The following is a 16,497-nucleotide window of genomic DNA, read 5'->3' as shown; positions in this document are numbered from 1 at the left end:
CCTGATGCCGAGCGATGTTGAGCACTTTTTCATGTGTCTGTTGGCCATATGGATGTCTTCTTTGGAAAAATGTCTGTTCATGTCTTCTGCCCATTTCTTGATTGGATCATTTGTTCTTTGGGTGTTGAGTTTAAGGAGTTCTTTATGGATTTTGGAGACTAGCCCTTCATCTGATCTGTCGTTTGCAAATACCTTCTCCCAACCTGTCGGTTGTCACACCTTTGTTCATCCTCCAGGAAGCTTATCTTTTCACGGCTCCCAAGTACTCCAGAGGGAGGAGCTGAGAGCACTGCTCCTGGTAGGTGTGGTGAAGGCAGGAGAGAGATAGCTGGTCCTCACACAGCCATCTCCAGCAGTACAGACGTTTAAGATTTCTAAGAACAAATGCATTACAAAAAAGCTCCTAGGGTTCTGTGGGGGACGTGTCTGTAACTTAGAATAAGCAGAGCTCATACAGACTGACTTCAGGTATGGACAGGTACTCCCATTTTATACAGCAAGGAAGACAGTGGTGGTGGTTCTTCAATGAATGTCACTTTGCTTTTTCTTTAAGATTTGCCCATATTCGGTGTGGAACAAAGACACACATGCTCATCATAGTGATTGTTTCAAAGGACAGAAGCCCACCAGAGGTGGTGTAAGCAAAAAGGTTGGGGCTATGTAGTAAAGGTCCAGGTTTCTCCAGGGGAGGAATCCCAGGGCAGGAAAGGAGGCTTCCAGAAAGGGAAAGGTGGCCTTCAGAGAATGTCTGTGGTTGCCCTGGCAACTACACAGTTCCTCAGTGAGACTTGCTTCTCTTGCATGTGGCTCAACATGGCCACTCCAGCCGACTCCTTGTGCTCAAGTACCCACCACACTTCACTTCTTCACTTTCTTCTCTTCCTTCTGTCCTGCTTCCTCCACTTCGAATTGGCTCGGCTCATGTATTTAAACAGGTGGCTGGAGAGGAGGCCTCATGTGGGCAATACGTGGGAAGCTTCTCTCCATGGACAAGGCAGCACCCCAACACCAGCCATGCAGATCTATCTATATCTGCAGGTATCCTAACATCCGCCAACAAGTGTATGAGACAGAACATCCAACAGGTTCAACCCTACTTTGGCGTTGAATGATTTAAGCCAAAAAGTATCGACTATGGAATGTAAACTTATTAATCACAAAGCCACTCAAATATTATGCATAGCAAACTCCTCTTTCTCTTCTGCATTTGTGGTTTCTCTGAAAACAGAATTAAACCAGGCCAAAGAACACAGCTATCATGAAAGGAGCTAATCTTTCTAGAATGCTAGGAACACCCAGGGCAATGCCATTACAGAGGTCTTTTGGTGCTTCAAAAATTAATTTTTGTTTAGGTTTTAACCATTTTTTAAAAATATTTATTTATTTGCATGAGAGAGAAAGAGAGAGAGCACGAGTGTGGGGGAGGGGCAAAGGGAGAGATTATTCAAGCAGACTCCCACTGCACGGAGCCTGACACGGGCTTGGTCCACAATCCTGAGATCACGACCTGAGCCAAAGCCAAGAGTTGGACGCTTAACCGACTGAGACAGCCAGGAGCCCGGTTTTAACCAGTTTTATATAGATTTTAGAGCTAGGCTGCTTGAGTTTGTAGCCTGGCTCTCCTCCCTAACAGCTGTGGGATCTTAGGTTAGGGGCTTCCCTCAGTCTGCACCTCAGTGTTCTCATCTGTGATTTGAGGATAACAACAGTACTGGCCTTACAGAGAAAGTAGGACAATTAAATGTGTTAATATTGTAAAGGGCTTAAAATGATGCCTGGCAAACAGTATGTGTTCCACAAATGATACTTATAATTGGCTTATTCAAATAAGCAGAAATGCACACAAACAACTTTAAGAGAAGCACTTGATAAAATACTTTAAAAATAAGTTTATTATAACTAACGAATATAAAATCTGACAGATGTTTTCAAACATTTTTGCAAAAAAAGTAAAACCCTCCCCACAAGATAGAGAGTAAGAACTTGGACAGAGTTTAACATGAACACTAAACATGAAATTCTCATTCACTGGTTGGTCCCCAATGGGTCCAACACATTATATTCTAAGTAAAGGCCCATTAAAATTAACAAACCAACAAACTAGTTGACACTTGCTTTCTACTGCCATTATGCTGCGCATTCAAAATGTTTTAGAACAAGGACAGTTAACACAAGACTGCACGTGACAGGTATTCAAAGTGCACGGATCTATGAGACCACAAACACTCGAGATAAGAATGCTGGGGCTGGAATTCAACACTGACTTACAAAATTAATCCGAGGAAATCTATGTACATGGTAGCCTTTGGCATCTGGTCTAATGTTTTTCTTCTTTATAGAGACATCATTTTGTTCAATCTACTAACCAGACTAAGTCAACCTTAAATGCATGTCTCATCTGACACAGATTGTCCACAGCCAATTTCACGTGAGGTAGTTGGGCTGTTTATTGACATTCTAGTGAAACTGTCATGACACTGGGGACTCAGACATCAAACATGCCATGACACCGGCTCATTAGCCTTCTGGGAAGCAACAGAATACTTCTATCACCCTTCCTGTCATCCCTGACTCCACACACACCTATGGAGAGACACGTACACAGGAGTCTGGGACGTCATCCGTTTCCCAAGGAGTGCCAGCCATCCCAGGGTGGTTGCTGTTTATAAAGTACAGGGAGGAAATACTGATCACACTTTAAAATCTATGTAATAGAAAGAATGGTGCTCAAAACAAGCAGGATTTCTTTCTTGTGTTCTCACATAGCTTAGCTGAAAACATCTGTTCACTCTGAAAGAGAAGTGATTAAAAAGGGAAACCAAAAAAATCTCGCAAACTCTTGCATTACAGAGTAGTGGTAGGTCTTTTTCCTTTTAATGAAAGGCTATATCAAGACAGTGGAGGAGAAAGACCCATGCATGCGTCAACTGTACCGCCACTGATTCCTGAATCATGCCCTGGAGTCCCTCAGTGCAGCAGTGCAGCGAGAAATCACGCAAATGGCCTCGGCACACACGACTACTGGCTGCGACAGGATGGGGACCGGAGCGTTTCCAGAGAGGGTCTAGTGAACAGTATGTTCATGGAGTTGTTGAATGGATCCCTAACAACCTTATAATTGATAAGCAGTCTTAAAATACCATTAGAGAGCTACTGAGTATCTTTTTATGTCATTACTATGAAAGCCCTGAGTAAGCAACTGCAGGTTACAAAGGGACATCCGGAAGCAGAACGTAGTTCTAAGTAAAGCCCTCGACATGCGCCTCTCAGGGACACAGGTTTAGCGTACACACCGATGCCGCTGTGCAGCCTGTACCTGATCACAAAGAGCACCTGAAGTCAGGCCCTCTCAGACCAAACACTTCAGCTCAGCTAACAGAACAATGGCTTAAAAAATACTTTACTTACAAATTCTAAATCTAAAAACGTAAAGAAGGTTGGTAGGTTACCTTAAAAAAAAAAAAAACCACAAAACATCTGAATAGGGAAGCTGAAGAGTTGTAAAACCTAGGACTAAAACCAGAAGCAACTGATTTTAATCAATGATTCAGAAATGCACCATTAAGTAACCAACTTCTCGTGGGATGTAGTCATTTAAATCGAAAAAAACCATAAAAATAGTTTTCTTTCAGAAAGTTGCCTCACATCATCTTAGATTGCTCATGACCTTCTGACTCTTTCTACTGCCTTAGATGTTTCTTCACATGTATGACTTTCATCATCAGATTAAGTCTCCTTAACATGATGCCTCTTACTTCAGCTCCCTTATCTCAAATTTAATAAAGAAAGGTGTACTGTATTTACTGGCTCCTACCACGTATTTCTCTTAATTAAAAGAACTGTTCCGAAAATATAAAGTTGAAAGCATTAACTTTTGGGAAATACACGTATGTCCAATTAAGAATCAAAAAGAGAAGCCCGCACACTTTTCCAGCAGCGCTCATCGGAGGAGACGTCACTTCCCGCACACGGTGGCCACCTGCTTTATAGCTACAAATGGGAACGGAGGGTCTTTAAAGAAGCTCCGGAAGTCCAAGAGGGGAACAGAATCTGCACTGACTGGACACCTCACCCTGGGCTAGGTCTGTACCAGGTGCTCCCCAAACGCGTTAGGGGATGCTGCGAGGAATGGGGCAGACCAGCTAAGACAGGCAATGGATTTGGTGTTCGGAGGGGGCTCTGCTGGCAATCTTCCGTAAGAGAAAACAGGAGAGGGAAGCAGTTGAGGCTCAGCTACCCCTTTTCGTGCAAACTGACATCTGAGGAAGCTTTATGTTCGGAATGACATGCAAATAGTGACAACAAGGTGCCTCAAGCCACTACCTACACATCCTAATGAACACCACCTTTCAAAGTCCATTCCCCAGGGACTGAGATGTTCCACATCCTGAGAGCCCTGCTTCTAGAACCCCCTGCAGGGCCGGATCAAGAGCTGACAAGAAAATCATCTCCATCTCACAGTCATAAGTTGGTTTTGCCCCCAACAGGTATCCCTCCAACTTAACATTTTTCACCAGGATTAGCTACAGTGAATCAAATTTACTTTCAAAGGACAAAAAAATTGCCATCACAGAAAGGATTTTGTTCCCCTGGACAAATATACACTGATCCCTCCTACGTGTCAAGTCTGGCCTCTCCTGTGGGGACAGGTGCACACATGATGAGATGCTGTGTTTGCAAACACTTCGTAAGGGATTATCCAAATGTTTCTTAGCTTCTACTGATACCTAGAAGACATATTACCTTTTTCTTCAGGATCTCTCTAAAGGTTACTCTAAAAAAGGACTCCTAAAAATGTTTTGAGCAATGAGAGCCAGGTGATTCCTCTGTGCACAAGCATACTCGTGTTTTCATCCCCTCACTGGCTGGGGGTAAGAAAGCTGAGACGCCCCAGAGATCTTGGAGGAGCACAGAGAAAAGGTCTTACCTATCTTTTCACTTTGTTCCCATCTTAGGCGGTACCCGCAGAGTAGTACTTGAACTAGAAGCTGACGCCGTAGATCCAGGAGGAAGCTCGGACTGTGCCAAACTTCCGGTCAAGTTGAATTTATCACCTAGTATATCACCTAATCTAAGCTTTTATTTAGGACCCTCCGAGCTTTATACATCTCAGGCAAACTGAACATGCTCCAGTGAGGAAAATACCTGTCAAAAACCTTACCCCCTTTCTACAGGAGTGGGAAAAGGCGAAGTACAAAATACAAGCTATTCAAGTTATTCAAGCTATCCTGATCTGGGTTCCCAAGGGTCCTAGAGAATATTAAACCCTTCTTCCCCAGAAAACGGAGTTCTATAAACCAAGGCAGTACCTAATAAATGTGAAAGGGCCATGCTGAGCAGCTTTCTGTGTGTATCAGGAGCCTCGGCGGCCAATCTGTGGTGTTTTCAGTGTGCCGGCCCCTTCTCCAGGAGCCGACGCGAGGTCAGCTGAGGTGACAGGGGGCAGCGGCGGTTGCTCAGGACAGATACTTACAGTCTCCCGGGGGCATCCCCTCCCAACCGCACAATGCCTAAAGGGTCCTCATCCAAGGTTCAAGCAAAAACTGGCTGTTTTTTTCTTTTTCCCTTTTAGAAGGCTAAGTCAGGGGCAGGAAGTCGGAATTATCCTCTAGTTCTGCCATCATACTCACACTAACCAGAGGAGATCCACGCTAACTACTCGTGGGAGGGGGGGAAATGACACACCCCCTCAGCAGTTGCCAACAGCAAGTGCTAAAATACGAAAGAATCAATATTATTTTAGCACCTTTTTCCCCAGCCTTACAACATTTGTTTTTCTAAGTTTAAGCATTTTCCAGAAGTCCTTAGTGAGTGGAGTACCTGTTTCATTAACCTGAGCTAAATAAATGCTAATTTGTTTAAAGACAAACAAAAGACAAAATCAAAACCCCTCTCTACATCAACCTCTGCCTAAAGAGAGGGTTCTCTTTGCCCCAGGAAAGTATCATCTGAAGCTGCTCACGTAGCATTCACCTGTGCCCTTTGAAGGAGCTCCCCTTCTACTCTGGGGCACCACCTCCTGCTGGAACTTCTCTTCTAGCTACTAGAAGGAAGCAGCCCCAGGTGGGAAAGCCACCATGACTTCCCGCCCACACCCACTCATGGCAGCTTGGCCTACTAGAGTCTCCTGGCATCACACACCCAGCACTGCTGGATGCAAGTTTAAATCCCACCTTTCAATTCAGACACAGTCCCAAAGCTTTTGAGGTTGATAAGCAGCTGTTGCTGGCTTGCCCTTCACGACTGGCAATCATCCCGAGATTGGTCAGATGGCACATTCAAAACTGTGGTCCCTGAGTGCAACGTCCAAGCCTGCTGGCTGGGCGCTGCGGCCCATGCAATCAAGAAAACTGTGAGTAAACTTGCTCCACTTCTCGCTCTCCCTTTAACTATTTTATTTCGATGAAAGCCTCTTCCTCTCTGGGAAAAGAAGGACCTATCATTTTGTTCATGCAGAAGATGGGGAGTCCTGTAAATTAGAATTTAAACTGGAATTCAATCTTGTGGATCTTCGACCCTGGTGCAGGAGAATCACCCGTACAGTTTATTCAAATGCAGATTCCTAAGTCCCACCCGAACTATTCTGGTTCTTCAGGTCGGGGTAAGGCTGGGGAATTTGCTTTTTGAAGAAGCACTCCATGTGATTTTGATGCAGAAGTGGTCCAGATCACACTCTGCAATGACCTGCATCCTCTAATTAGAAGCTGTGTGACTGTGAGCAAATCCCTCAACCTCTCAACCTTACTTCTGAAATGGATAATAAGCCTGGATGTCAGTTTCACTGTAATGTCCAACTCAGATGACACACGGGAAAGCATGCTGGCAAAGTGTGGGCACTAGATAGGGGTCATCACAGATGACATGTTGCTTCGCTGGCTTGGAGTTAGGGCACCACTCATCCCTTAGGAGCCACAGTCTCCCCTCACATAAACAGGGATGGCATTCCTTGTGTCTTCCTCCTCCCACACTGACAGGCCCACACCAGTGCCCCGAACACCTGGACGACACAGGCTCTTCTTGCCTACAAAGCCATGGAGAAGAGGATTCTCTGAATGTCTAGGAACACCAGACTCTACATTTCAATAGCTTCAACAAAGGGACTTAGCTTCCCCCCAGTTTTTAGTCTAAGTTGACTGAAACACTGGCTATGTGTTATATTCCTTGATACAGAATTTGCTCATCTTCAGCTTGGGTTTGGGAGGCTCATTAAAAGTAAAAGGTAAAAACAAAACACAATACCGACAAATTCATTTGTTAAATCTGCTCTTACAACTTGCTGTTCAATTCTAATAGAACAGCTATGATTTGGTTTCCAGGAGGCCCTTTGAACTGAAATATGTAGCACCTTGATTTTTAAACACACAAAAGACATATGCATTTTAAAAATTATGTATAAAAGCACTAGGCTTTGCCTCCTTTTCTCCATCCCCACAAGGAAGGGGTTGGAGAGGGCTGAAGCTGCTGCTGGAAATCAAGCAGGGCAATGAAACACTTTAGCAGACTTTATTCCCTGAAGTTAGGAGGCGGCGCAGTCCTGCAGGCGTCATACCACCTCATCAGACTCCAGTCCGTGGACCTCGTATAAAGTGTCCAGGATCGCCAGTTGCTTTTCCATGGCAGGGAGGTAAAGGCTGAGGTCCCTCTGCATCCCAACACTGAAAGCTGCTTTCTGGTGGTCGCCTTCCTTTATGGTTAATGCGGCGACAAAATCTTCATAGGATGGAGCTGCCCTCAGAGCTAACTGCAAAAGAACTGCCCGTGAGAATCTGCAGCACGTCTTCTGCTGTTGCCCGCCATCCTCTTATGCACAAGTGCACACGCGCAAACACACTCACACACGTACACAGCGACTAGGAGAGCAAGAGGAAAACAGCAGGAATATACCCTTCCAATCCATGCACGCTAAAATTATATTTCAAACACCAACACAACAAATGCTAAGGCTGGAAGAAGCAAGTGTGTATTGGGCCATCCTGGGGACGAACGATGCCAACAAATCAGGGAGTGCTGAGAGAAATGAGTTTGAGGAAAGCTCCCTCCTCATGCCCAGTGTGATCCAGACTATTCCCTCTGCATCCTCAGAATCCATCGCGTGCAAGTTGCTCCCACAGTCGTGTTCCCACGTAGCCAGCCTTCCAGGGCCCCTCACTCATTTGTGTCCCATCTCCATAGAGGCCTATCTCTCTTTCTCCCCACATGGGTATTTCCTCTGCAGCCTTGAATATTTTCTAAAAGGGAAGGGAGCTCACACTTGTTGTTTGTGCATGGATGCTGTAACATATTTTATCCCAGTTAATGTGTATAAGGACGCTGTGCAGTAGATATCCCTATTTTACAGATGAACATTATATAGCTAATGTGTGTCAGGGCCAGGATCTGAACTTAGGAGCGACTCTGTGTGTTTTTCAACCATGCTGCCACACCGTACCACTTTCCTGGTGGAATAGTTCCTAGGCTCTGGATAGCTCTCTTCCCTTTGTAGGCCAGCTCTTCCCTAAGCGTGCCAAAATCTGCTGTCTGGGATCCACTGGATTGGCTCTGCTGACAGCTCTGGAGACTTTGGAATCTTGAATTAATTACTCTACACTCTTCTTGAGCTTCCTTACTCTTTAAAAGTCTTTGAGAATCAAGCCACTGCCCTTTTGCAATTGGAGAGTGACTGGCATGATCATGCAGTGGTTAAAGCACAGGCTTGGGTGAAGGAGACCTAGACGTGAATCCCAAATCTTTCACATGTTAGCTTGAGAAATTTAAGCAAGCTGCTTAACCTCTTAGAGCCTCCATTTCTTTCCTCATCTGTAGAAGAGGACTGGTACCACTTTCCTTATTTGAAAGATTAATGGAATATGTATGACATATTTAGCCCACTTTCTGACATGTACCAAATACTCAAATAATGGTAGAAGTACATGGGAGAGAGCAGAGAATGAAGGGAAGGCGATTATCTAAAAAATAATGTGAGAAAATCTCCTAGAACTGAAGGATATGAGTCTTCAGATTTAAAGACCTACCCAGTAACTCAGCAGAATGAATGATAAAGACTAAAAGGAGAATATCATAAAATTTAGAAATTTTAGAATTTTAGAATGGATAAAGATCCTGGAAGCATGAAGGGGGTGAGGGGCAGTTTATATACAATGGAACAGGAACTAGAATGTCAACAGATTCTACAGCAGTTAACAGTGGAAGCTAAAGGACAAGAGAGGACTGCCTTCAAAATTCTAAGAGAAAATTATTATCAACCTAGAATTCTACAAAAACCAAAGCATCTCTCTAGAAAAGAAGGGCAGAATAAAGACATTTTCAGGCATGCAGGAACTCAGAAGTTTAGCTCCCTTGTACCATTTTTAGGAAGCTACTAGAAGACACCACTGAAACAAGGGATTAGATCAACAAATAGGAAGTAACAAAACCTGGGAAGTTGGTGTGAGATGGGGATTCAGCACAGGAAAACTTGTAAAGAAGAGTCCTAGGTCATAGCAGTACAACAGGCCTGAATAGCTAATTAAGATTGGCATTCAGTTTAGAAAGTTCTGGAAGGGAAGTCTCCAAAAAAACCAAACAAAAACCAACAGAGATAACATGATGTATCTATGAGCTCAGAATGATGGTGAATTTTGGCTCATCTTCATCATGTTAACCTGTGATATAATTATATTGGGAAGGTAGAGGCAGGGGAAGGGAGGTCTAAAGAAAGCTAAACTCTAATCATAACAGAAAGTCAACATTATTGACTAAAATTGATGAGGCCAAAAAGAACAGCAAACGTTGTTAGGATTATGGAGGTACTGGAAGAAATAGTCACAGTAGTTGAAAGTGGCAGCCTCTTTGGAGTAAGTCTGGGAAAGTGTGGACAGAAGGCAGGGACTATTTTTTGTTATAACCTTTTTGGACTTTTGAATAGAACAACAAAATCAAGCCCTCTGCCCGTGTATTTAGGTACAATATAATTTGTGAAAAGTTTTCTCGAGAATGTATTTCTCAAAGGTTCCCAGAGGACTGTGATGCAGTCAAGTCTACTTGGGAACCAGTGATTGAACTCAACTGAGGAGGAAACCAAAAAGGTCAAATGACAAATGGTTAGGATGCATGCTGGAGGTAGAGCCTGGGCTGGGCTTCCGTCCTTTGAATTACAACCGCCTGAAGATGAAAGTTCACTATTTGGCTGGTAAATGACTCAAATTCCTGGAGTGTAGATGATGATTCCTGGAGCAACTGAGAGCAGCTAAAGACTCTGCCCCCTGCTGATCACTTAGCACAATGGGAAACAGTATACTTTGTACAGTAGGGATGACTCACGGAGTAACAGAAGAGAGTCTGGAAGGGCCAAGCTAGCTCTTCTATGTATATGGCTGTTGGGAAATGCTCAACATAATCTATTTTCTTAAAAACCAACAACTATTAAAAATTATTGGCAATAATATCAAGAGCCTTCAGAATGTTCTTCCTCTCTAACTTTGGGTGTATTACCTCACCTCTTGTGTCTCAGGTTTCTTTGTCTATGACAGGGTAAGTAAGAGAACATACTTTGTAATTATGAGATTACTAACTGTATGTAAAGCACTTAACAGCTGGTGCATGGCAAGTGCTCAAAATTCTAAATTCTAATAGTTCTTAGTATTAGACATAACAATTCCACTTCTAGGAACCTATTTTTAGGAAATAAAAGAGTTTTACTAAAAAAGGTATGTAAATGAATGCTGTTGTATTTTAACAACAGACTCGGAAACAGCTTAAATTTCTAACTTCTAGAAGACTGGCAAATAAATCATGGCACCTCCATACTAGGGAAATATTATGCAGTCACTAAAAATAATGATTTTCAAAGACCCTTATGGCATTTAAAAATGGCCATGATAGAATCTGTTAAGTGGGAGGAAAATAACACAAAATTATACAAGCTAATAATCAAAAAATTTACATACACATACAGACTATACAAAACAATTTTACAAATGTAACATGTAGATATAAAACTATAAATACCTATAGAGATATATACTTATATAAATATATAAAATTAAATAGAACAATATTAAAAGAATACATAAATATATATAAAAATAAAAGCTAAGAAGGTAAAACACAAAAATGTTAAAAATGGTTATTATGGAGTGGTGAGAATATGGACATTTTGATTTTTTCCCTTTCTATTCTTCCATGATTTCTATATTTTTTTTATGAGTCTAGATTACTACATACTGGGGAAAACGCTATGAATTAAGAAGTCCTCTTAAAGACTCTTGCTTAGGTTAAATTTTCTGCTACACTTGCATTCTTGTCGGCAACATCTCTTGGATCATTACCATTTCAGGATTAAACTCTGACTTCTAGACCACAGCAACTACAACAAGATATTTATGTTTCTTGCAAATAGGGCAATTCAGTGTTTTTATGCTTTGGCATCTCACCAGGGAAGCTGGGTTTCAGGCTCCTGAGAGCAATCGGTTTACTCGGGGAGATCACTGAATGTACCCCTGCACTGCATAACTCCTCGGCGGCAGCCTCTCCATCACAGCCTCCAGTGCGGAGCGCAGTGATGCGGGCAATGCACGTTAGCCCTGCCCACAGCGGACCTGGGTGTAGACCCGGGCTCTGCCACAGCTTCACTCTAGGACTCGAGTGAACAGTTCTGAACTTGCAGAACAGTGAGAGTACATCCTGAGGATTACCTAAGATAATGAACGTGGGAGTACCTCGCACTGTGCCTGGTCCACGAAGGTGTCCACCAGCCAAGTGGCAGCTCTCGTGATGATTATGACACACGTACTAAAGGTAAGTGTGAGCACTCTGCAGCTGCAACGGCGCTGGCTCCTACTGCAATGAGTGCCGGGGTATGGAGCTGGTCATCTCCACGCATTCAAAACACATTTCATTTCCCTGAACTTTACTTCTTCCACTGTCAATTCTTCCCACTTTCTTTACCTACCCCCTAATAAATCATGACCTAAACAGTCCTTACATCAGGCAAATAATGTCTCCTATCCTTTAAGTTAGTGAAAGACATGTGCCAGGTTATTTCTACCCTATGACCTTCCACGGAACACTCACTCTGTGGCATTTGCTAGTGTGCCTACACAAGACTCTACTTTTTCACGGTTGTACCTCAGGCTGACCTCTCCTCAGATGACGGAGAAGCATTGAGGACTGCTGACATAAAGGGGCCTCTACTCCTGCTATTTTACAAAGCAGGCTACTTGATTTGTGCAGGGGACTAGGATTCCCAGGTATGTGTTCTTCTTAGGTCAACATGCTGGGAAGGAAGGAGTAGTGGGGTAACAGGAGCCAAAACACATGAAGACAAACACCTTCAACAATGAAAAAAACCGACTAACAAGAGGTTTCTCAGAAGCTCTAGCTGCTGGCACAGCCAACTGAGTTAATATTCAAAGATAAAATCTGACTAAGCGGAAGAAAAAATCAACTAAAACCTGAGAATTAAAAGGATGGAACACAGTGGGCAGTAGAGGAAGCTATGAGCTTGAAGGCACCACTGGTCTCTCATCACTGCTGAATTTTCAGCAGCTTCCTGCCTATCTCTGCACTGATCAGAAAGGCAACCAAAACCTCCACACGGTCACTGGAGCTGGACAGGGAAAAGCATGCTAACAGACTTTTCTAGTCTAGACATTTTTTATTGCCAACATTTCCATACAACAAAGACCTACAGACTTAAATAGACAACACTGTGTTCTTATTCTTGAGAACAAAGCAAACAGAAATGCCATGCACACAAAACAAACAAAACATCTTGCTGTGACCATCAGAACATTAGAAAGCAGGAGGATTACTTACCGCAAAAACCCCTCGAACCACCCAGCCGTGGTGCTGCCGTAATGTTTTACCATATGCGTTATCTTGAAAAGAAGAAAAACTCCATGAACCACGATTTCACCACAATCTGATGTGCTATTTGTAGCACCTCCTTTCTCAAGTACACGGTAGCATGATCCTATTGGTATTACGAACTGACGAGAAAAGTCTAATTACAAGATTATGTGCCCCTAAAAGTCTTGAGTAGGGAAAAAGCCTACACAGATTTTTTTTTTTTTTTTAAGAAAAACAGATAATTCCATTCTTACCTTTTGTAAATGTATCTGAAATCAGTTTATTACCATGGTGGGAAAAGTCTCATTCATATCAGGAAATAAGGGGGGGGGAGAATATTAGAAAAAAATACACTATAAGAGTATAAAAATGCAGTTCTCTGAATGCTGTGTGACCCTAAGTCAGTCCCTTAGATGTCCTCTCAGTTTCCCTCTTTGTAACCTGATCTCTGAGTCTCTTTTCAATTGTAACATTCTCTTCTGTGATGTCAAATGTTTGTCCCAGGTGTCCCTCTGACCCTGGAGATACAGAATTAAACCAAGAAACCTTTAAAACTACTATGGAAAGAATGGCCTGAAGTTACTAAGCTACTTATAAAGGACTTTGTAAGACCTATTAATGAAAATCATTCATATTCTAGACTTTAAAGTTAAAAACCTATGATTTTTGTTCCAATGTGTTTTAAAATGAGATTCAAAAACTGGCATATAATAATTTTAATTACAAAAAAAATCTCAAGAACAAAATAATTGCATTTTATGCAAGGGATGTGTTCCTGAAGGATCTGAATAACACAACGCAAAATTCAAAACTGTTTTTTCCACAGAAGGAAATGCATCCTCCGGAGGCACAGATCTATATCACCACAGTGCACATGTATCAACGCTCCATTTCATTTCTAAGTGGCATCTTCAGTGTTTACAGAGTGCTCATTCCTAAATAATAGCACAGGGTATCACGGGGATCGTCTGACCTTCTTCATCATGCTTTATCACATCTAAACTTTGTTCCAGGGGCGCCTGGGTGGCTCAGTCAGTTAAGCATCTGCCTTTGGCTCTGGTCATGATCTCAGGGTCCTGGGATCGAGCCCCATGTTGGGCTCCCTGCTCAGCGGAGAGCCTGCTTCTTCCTCTCTGTATGCCTGCTCCCCCTGCTTGTGCTCCCACCCCCCGTCAAATAAATAAAATCTTAAAAAAAAAAACAAACCCAAAAACTATTCCAAACTTACGTATTTTCATGTGCTAGTTTCAGCACCAGTATAAGTGCCACCACCATTTAATCAATGCTTAAGTGACATTATAATAGGATATAGAAATATTTCAAATTATAAGAGCAGATGTTAAGATAACAGAAAAGCAGACACCAGAACCACAGCCACAAGTTTATGCAGTTAACAATGTGGCTCACAAAATACTGCCAAAGGATGTCAGATATCTGCATTTTACTGGCCATGTGGCTGTAGCTTAAACACATTTTACAATTTACTCAAGCCCTCTAGCTTTGAAATCATGTACTTCTTGTCAACTTTTCTTTTTAAAATTTGAACAAGGCTTTATTAATACTTTTAGCACCCCCCACTATCAACTGTACATAATTCAACTTTGCACAAAATACAATTTGTATTTTATATAAAAGAAGACTATACATTTGAAATGTAACAGGTTTCTCTGGTTATCTAAGGTTTTAGGAACAGGTGGAAATGCCAGCACCCAATAAGTATGAAGACTCTTACAAACAGCTTAAAGGAGAACTCAAGATTCAATTTAAGTTTTTTCTTAGGAGAACAGTCTGAATAGACTTAGGGTGTGCTCATAGATATGTCTTCAATGTGAGCCACACTTTAAGTCTATCTGATTCTCCAAGGGGATAGATGGTATCAGGGACACCGCAGGCGGTATAAGACCTGAGCGAAGAAAGGGTTGCTGGCCCACTAAGTGGATAGTGCAGATGGGCAGAAAATAGTAGGCACCGCCTCTGAGGTAAATCAGGAAGACAATCAACTTTCCACCCATCCTTTCCAAGAAGCCATTTGGGCTGGCAAGATATTGTACAGGTCCATGGGTGCTCACTCCTGAAATAAGTCACAGAGATAAGATAGTGGGAATACTTTATTTCTTGTGATCTTAATCTAGACGAAGTATTAAATGACATTATAAGTAAACAGATGGAATTCAATGACATTAAAATCTGGCGGACATCCACGATGGAATGAGGCTCTACCACACACCCCATACTGTGCAAGGTGGGGGAGATCCTTGGGTGATTTTAAAATCAGACAGTCCACTGCCCTCAGGAAGTCCCTGGGCTTATGAGAGCCAGCCATTTAACAAAGTGATATTATATAAACTGACAACTGCTAAAGATGTGTATACAGTGCTTTCTGTAGGAATAAAAAGAAGACAGAAACGAACCCAGCCTGAAGACATGTGGGCAAAGAAGTCTCAAAGGCTGGGTAGGGCAGAGAGAAGGGTGGTGGCTGGGGCTGCAGCCTGCAAGCACCAAGGAGCTGTGAGAGATGGGGGCATGCTGTACAATGGGGAGTAGTTCACTGAGGCTGAAGATCACTGGGGCTGGGGCCAAATGGTAAGGACCTTTATATGCCATGCCAGGAATTCTGAAATTCCCACTGGAGGCCCAGTGGCACTTCTAAAAAATATAACACTTACCTGATTTTTTCTGATTTCACAAGTAATGCATGCTCATTGTTCAAAGTAAGGAAAACACAAAAAGGAGGGAACTAAAGAAACCTATAATCATGCCTCCTAGAGATAACCACAGTGGGCATTCTGGGGGCATATTCTCTTAGCCTTTTTTCCTACACAGTCTGTCCTATGATCTAACAGTCATGATCATTCTGATTGGGAACTGTGGTAGGGAAGTAACGAGGTGAGATTTACATTTCTTGACGGTATGCAGCAAATGCAGCTGTCTCGGTCCTTCAGTCTTCAGCTCCAAATTGCTGGACAATCTACCTGTTTACAGAGGTTCTGGCTCCAGTGCTACTCCAACCTCAGGGGCTCTATACTTTTCCTACATCTTGCTATTTAAGTTAACCTTTCAAAAAAGCCCAGAAACCCTTCTCTGTGCCATCTTCTTTAGGAGAGCCGGAAAATAAGGGTGCTGTGAGTCCCAACAATGTGGGCAGTCTGGTCTATGGAAGGGGGAGTGTCTGTAGAGCAGCATGGTCTGTATACTCCTGCCTGGCCCTCCTAGAGGAGGCAGCCATTCCTTGCTGGGCCTGCGCCTTGCCAAGTTTGCCACAGCGCAAAATGTGCACCAGCAAGTCTAATAGAAGAAGGAATCAATCAGAAAATTTGGGCTAGGTCCTGACTCAGGTCCAGGAAGACCACTCTTACAGTTTAAAACCAACAAATGAGAGAAAACTCGTTCACACACACACACACACACACACACACACACACACACACACACACAACTTGCCAAAAGTCCTTAGCTGACTTCTAGGGCTGCAAATATCCCTGCCACATGAGGCTACATTAAATAAAATGAAGTCTAAGCGTGACCTATTTTGGTTACCTAGAGAAGATTAGATAATGAAATACATTAATCTTCACTGTAATATCCATTTATTATCATAACGGGTGTTCTATAATCTGCAAGTATTTTTGGCCTCTGAAAGACATAAATTATCCCATCCTCTTCTCCCAG

The 16,497-nt window shown here is 42.7% G+C and overlaps 1 protein-coding gene across 1 annotated transcript in view; it reads right to left on the bottom strand.

Annotated features, from left to right (window-relative positions):
* Positions 1–1,869: 1,869 nt before the first annotated feature.
* Positions 1,870–16,497, bottom strand: part of PLEKHA8 (pleckstrin homology domain containing A8) — a 58,515-nt gene continuing 43,887 nt past the window's right edge. Inside the window, exons 13-14 of the mRNA XM_028119356.2 lie at positions 12,796–12,857; positions 1,870–7,741 (exon numbers count right to left, since the gene is read on the bottom strand). Of these exons, the coding sequence (XP_027975157.1) occupies positions 7,544–7,741; positions 12,796–12,857 (260 nt within the window). The 3' untranslated portion in view covers positions 1,870–7,543. The remainder of the gene's footprint in view (positions 7,742–12,795; positions 12,858–16,497) is intronic.

Source organism: Eumetopias jubatus, unplaced genomic scaffold, assembly GCF_037043125.1.
Source record: "Eumetopias jubatus isolate StellerSeaLion01/CBP00866 unplaced genomic scaffold, mEumJub1_p1.0 scaffold_14, whole genome shotgun sequence".
NCBI classification, from domain to species: Eukaryota; Metazoa; Chordata; class Mammalia; order Carnivora; family Otariidae; genus Eumetopias; species Eumetopias jubatus.
The sequence above is the reverse complement of the archived record's forward strand: the minus strand, read 5'-3'. Positions and strand labels throughout refer to the sequence as shown.